Here is a 4,878-nt window from a genome sequence, read left to right as displayed (position 1 = left end):
TCATAATAATAATTTTTTCATTGCTCGTGTCGACGTCTTTGTACAAACAATAGCCACAATGGTTTGTTTTTCTCTATTTCCTTCGTGTAAAACTAAATCACATGCTATTTCTCGACGTATTTTAGCAGAATTACAAAAGTCGGATCTCGTCATCGAATCACCATTTTTGAATCTCTGCATATGTCTAATGACATGCACTCCACAGTCCCACCTAAGAAAGAGAAAAGAGAAGCAAAACAACTTATTGAATGGTTGTCTAATTATACATCAGAAAAAAGAATATTAATGTGAGTTATGTAATCATACTAACCCATTATCTTGGGTCAGAATGGAAGGAGCCCAATCAATGGAGAATTGGAAGACATCTTTCCCTATGTCATACAGTTTGAAGAACGTCTGACAAAATTCAACCTAATTTATTTCGAAAGTGGTTAATAAATATAGAAGAGAAAAAAAAAACCAAATGAAAAGGAAAACAAAAAGGAGAAAGCATACCACTTTTTTCACACTCTTAAACCGGAACTCGTCCCGACTCTTCGATCGTAATGAATCCAAAATTTGGATATCAAAGTCTTTGAAGTCAATGACGCACAGATACCAATGACCAGGGCAATCGTCATGCATTGGAATAAATAGCTGTAAAGGTAGGAAAACAATATATATGAGTTGGGCCACAAAAAATATAGTATATTATAGGTGAAAACGATATCTACTCTAAATTTCATATATGTAATTAAACATTACAAATAATTACTAACCTTCTCGCAATCATCCAATTCGCTAATGTACTTACTCACGATGGATGTTTTTCTATCGAAAAAAGGTTGAGGACTCCCGTACAAAATCATTTGCTAATAAGAAAACATAATACGAACATTAGTATATTGTACTTAATATGTAAGTAAACAACAAGAGAAATATGAGCTTACTGAAAATGTCGTGGGAAGATAGCATCTTATACTTCGTAAGCCTATGAATTGTCTTTCAAAATAATTTAGCTTTGAGGCTTCTAGATTTATTACCTGTTGTTGAACAATAACTTTAATAAATTTATTTAACTAAGATAGCACGCATTTGATATAAATGAAGTAGGTACTTACAACATCCATCAAATTTTGTCTAGGACGTAAGCACTCAAAATCTCCACGAACTCCATGTTCATGACCAAAGTCAACAAGAAGCTCACTAAAATAATAATATGTTCAAACAAACTTGAATAAATTGGAAGCATATGAAGGCTAAAATTGTAACAACACATCTATGAATGTTCTAGACATGACAAACCTTTTTGACAATGCTCTATTGAAAACATAATCAGCGACAAGAGATTGAAGTACATTGAATGATTGAGTATCCACCACGTCTTCACGAATGGACATGGGGATTGACTAAATCGAAAACAAGACATAATTATTAACTATATATGTTAAGTATCAAAAATAAGAACAATGATATTAAACTATTTCTATTATACCTCTGATGCTTCGCGTTTTACCATCTTCCTTAAATTGTGTACAAACGGGGAGACCTTGAATTTACTTGGTTTCCTCTCCCTTGATGTACGTGTTTTCATGACATGATTAGGATAACCACATAGTGCTCGTAATGGTTCCTAATATGGAAAATGCCATTAATATACATCTATTTACTATGTAATGGTTAAGTAGTTGTAAAGAAAATAATTTTTTCTTTTATATGATACATACCTTTCCATAATCTCTTCTACTCCTTTTGATTGGAAGTGGTAAAATATTTTGATTTTCGTCTGGAATGATATGCACTTCAATTGATGTAGCACATGCATCTTCATTCTTTTCATTGAAGTCCTCGGTGCATAACTTCTCATTTGACAAAGTGTGAAGATAATGTTCATTCACATTCATATTGTTCGTATCTTCCAAACTTCTCTCGCATGAGAGAATGTCATTCTTCGTCCTTCCTCGTGCATTCTCAAAGGTTTTCCACTTGATCTAAGGAAGAGACCTTTCACTGTAGTATAATTCTCCTCAAATTTAGCCAAAATTTGATCACAACTACTACTACTTGCACCATAAGCCATATCAATTAGTTGTGTCTTTAATTGTTGAAAGGTTTTATCCATCTCCATTAACTTCCCACCATCAACCTAGTGATATATACGAACGTGATTAATAACATCATAATACAAAGGATCAATGCTAATATAGATAGTCACGATGAATATTGTAAAACACTTACTCGTTTAATAACATCTTTGTTTAGATTGATTACAAATTTCTCATCGTCCTCATTCTCGCTCGCCATTGTCGTTGCATTTCCATCAACGCAATCCCTTATCTCATTTTCTATCACCCATATTTTGAGCTACAATATATTCATCAAAATATAATACATATCAGATTTTAAATCACTAAAAACTTAAATAAATAGTAAACGACTTTCAAAACTATAACTTACATTCTCATTTGCATATCCACCAAGTTTTTTCAATCTTCGTTTCCTGTCTAATACTTCATCATCTCCCCAAGCAGTAATCCGAGGAGAAGGTCGAGTATATAACGGTAGAAATTTCTCTTCAAATGATATATGCTCGTGGTAGAATAACTACGAGTATATTTGACATAGATATATAGTTAATTCATAAATTATATTAAAACAAAATCGTAATTCACTATGATGTAAATTAATTACAAGGACATTACCATTAAAAACAATAAGCAACCGCAAACCCCACTTTGTTGTTTCTTCTTAAACTCTTCAATCCCGTGCACAAGATAGGACAACACAAATTCTGCCCAATTCATCTTCTTTATTGAATCGATGTCTTCCACAAGATGTAAGAAAGAACGATTCACAAAAAGCTTCATTGTTGGGCACAATAATGCACCCAACACAAATAATACAAAACGAACTTTAAAATCGTTTCCACCCTCTTTATCCTCCCTAATTTGATTTTCTAACATCACTAATGGCAATCGCCCTTTTTTATCACAATATTTTTTACATAAATCATTCTTATGGCCAACATCTTTGTTCATGCCAATCTTGAACCCTCTTGCCCTCAATCCCATAATAAATTCAACATCAATGGGGGATAATTTGATACAAGTATTATACAATTGTAACATATAAGTGTTCGGATTAAAACTATTTATCAACCAAAGACATAACCCATGATCAATTTTCCTACATCGAAGTTGCAAGAGGCTACCAAATCCTATTTCTTCTATGGCTGTCTTTTGCTTTGGTTCCAATTTTTCAATCACTCTAATCACTCGCTCAGGGGAGCATCGAGTCTGAAGATATAACTGAAAAGATACACAAACATCAAACATGTTTACATTAATATAATTTCCAACAAATACATAAGTAAAGAAATTAAATATTCATTACAAAAAAAAATACCTTTGGAACAACACCCTTTTGAAGTGAATATTGTTTTGAACTTTCTTTGGACTTTGCTATGAAATTTTCTTTTTCTACTTTTGAAAGTGCATTCCACTTCTTGCCCAATTTTTTCCTCAACTACATTAATTGGTCACATAATTTAAATTCTAATTTTAAAATGTAATTATATTAGACATAGCAATATTATTCCTTACATCATCATTTATCTTCACTCCTTTATCCTTCTCTTTCATCATGGCTAATTGATCGTTACTACAAAACAATTTCAAACAAATTTAACAATAACAACCACAAAAAATACATTAAAAAACATATTATTTTACATATTTCTATTTTCCCTTACTAGTAATGTATCCAAGCGCCGATAGGCCTCTTTGGATTTCGAACAACTTCAAGACCATCGCGTTCGCTCCTAAAAATTAAATCAAATCATTTAAGTCAATTTTTATAATATGATTTCGGATATAATAAATCAAACATACTTTCACCACCACATTACCTCAACATAAGTTTTTTTCACATTTCAATAAATTTTATTTTTATATCTTACTACAATCAATCAAATGCCAAATAAATACAAATACCATTACAACTACAACATCCTCCCTAAATATCTTTACATTTAAAATGATGAAAAAATTAACATATAATTTTTTTTCAATGTTCAATAATCTAACCACCCTCTTTTTCTATAATGTAATCAATCCATAAATCTAACAAAAAACATGAAATATAATGGACACAATATTGTAAAACACATAATTACTACTCACATTTTTTTCCCTTTATATAGAACTCGCCAAATAATTAGGATACAAGCGCCTTTTGAGTAACAAACAATTGTGTCCTTCTCAGCTTTCTTTTCCTTAGTACTACACGCCCTCTTCTTCTTCTTCCAGCTACGTCTTCAATTCGGGTTTTTAAACCATTAAATTTAGAACCTGAAAACAACCCCTTACACCTCTTAAACAAAAATAAAATATGAAGAAAACACAACGGTTATGAAGATTCCACTAAAATTCTCCGTGTGAAAGAACCGAAATTATCCGTCTGACAAAATGCAGGGGTAGGGGGGAGAGAAAGCAAAAATTCAGAAAATTTACATAAAATCTTCGAGAAGAAGAATCTAGCAGAAAAAATAGCTGACCTGGACATCGGGAGAAATGAAGTCTAAGACTCGGATCTTGGCACCGACCTCGCCCACAATCCTGAGCTCGCGGTCCTTGAAGGAGACTTCTTTGATGAGGTCAAGACGTCGGCTTGGACGAGGTTGGCCCGGTTCACGCCGATGGTGGTCTCCACCCACCTGTGAAGACGTCTTTGATCCCGGTTGACGGCGAAGGTGGTCTCCACCTAGCTGTGGAGACGTCTTTGATAAGGTCTGCGACGTCGCCCTCGATTGGCCCGGTTGAAGCCGACCGTGGTCTTCACCCAGCTGTGGAGAATCAGTGGAGAGAAAAACGGGAAAAGAGAGAGAAAACAAAGATGAGA

At 33.4% G+C, this 4,878-nt stretch overlaps 2 protein-coding genes across 2 annotated transcripts; both read right to left on the bottom strand.

Moving 5' to 3' along the window:
- Positions 1-957, bottom strand: LOC117921950. Its single transcript, XM_034839892.1, has 5 exons — positions 930-957; positions 759-851; positions 496-636; positions 311-411; positions 1-211 (listed from the first exon to the last, which is right to left on the bottom strand). Exons 2-5 carry the CDS (start codon positions 846-848, stop codon positions 1-3), a joined length of 543 nt encoding a protein of 180 aa, XP_034695783.1. The 5' UTR covers positions 849-851; positions 930-957.
- Positions 958-1,879: 922 nt separating this feature from the next.
- On the bottom strand, positions 1,880-4,626 carry LOC117921949. Its single transcript, XM_034839891.1, has 6 exons — positions 4,535-4,626; positions 4,204-4,328; positions 2,682-2,803; positions 2,437-2,583; positions 2,218-2,343; positions 1,880-2,125 (listed from the first exon to the last, which is right to left on the bottom strand). The coding sequence occupies exons 3-6, from the start codon at positions 2,781-2,783 to the stop codon at positions 1,880-1,882; spliced, it is 621 nt and encodes a 206-aa protein (XP_034695782.1). The 5' UTR covers positions 2,784-2,803; positions 4,204-4,328; positions 4,535-4,626.
- Positions 4,627-4,878: the final 252 nt, after the last annotated feature.

The sequence above is a fragment of the Vitis riparia genome, chromosome 9 (genome assembly GCF_004353265.1).
Source record: "Vitis riparia cultivar Riparia Gloire de Montpellier isolate 1030 chromosome 9, EGFV_Vit.rip_1.0, whole genome shotgun sequence".
In the NCBI taxonomy this organism is placed as follows: domain Eukaryota; kingdom Viridiplantae; phylum Streptophyta; class Magnoliopsida; order Vitales; family Vitaceae; genus Vitis; species Vitis riparia.
This window is presented reverse-complemented; position numbering and strand designations above follow the sequence as displayed.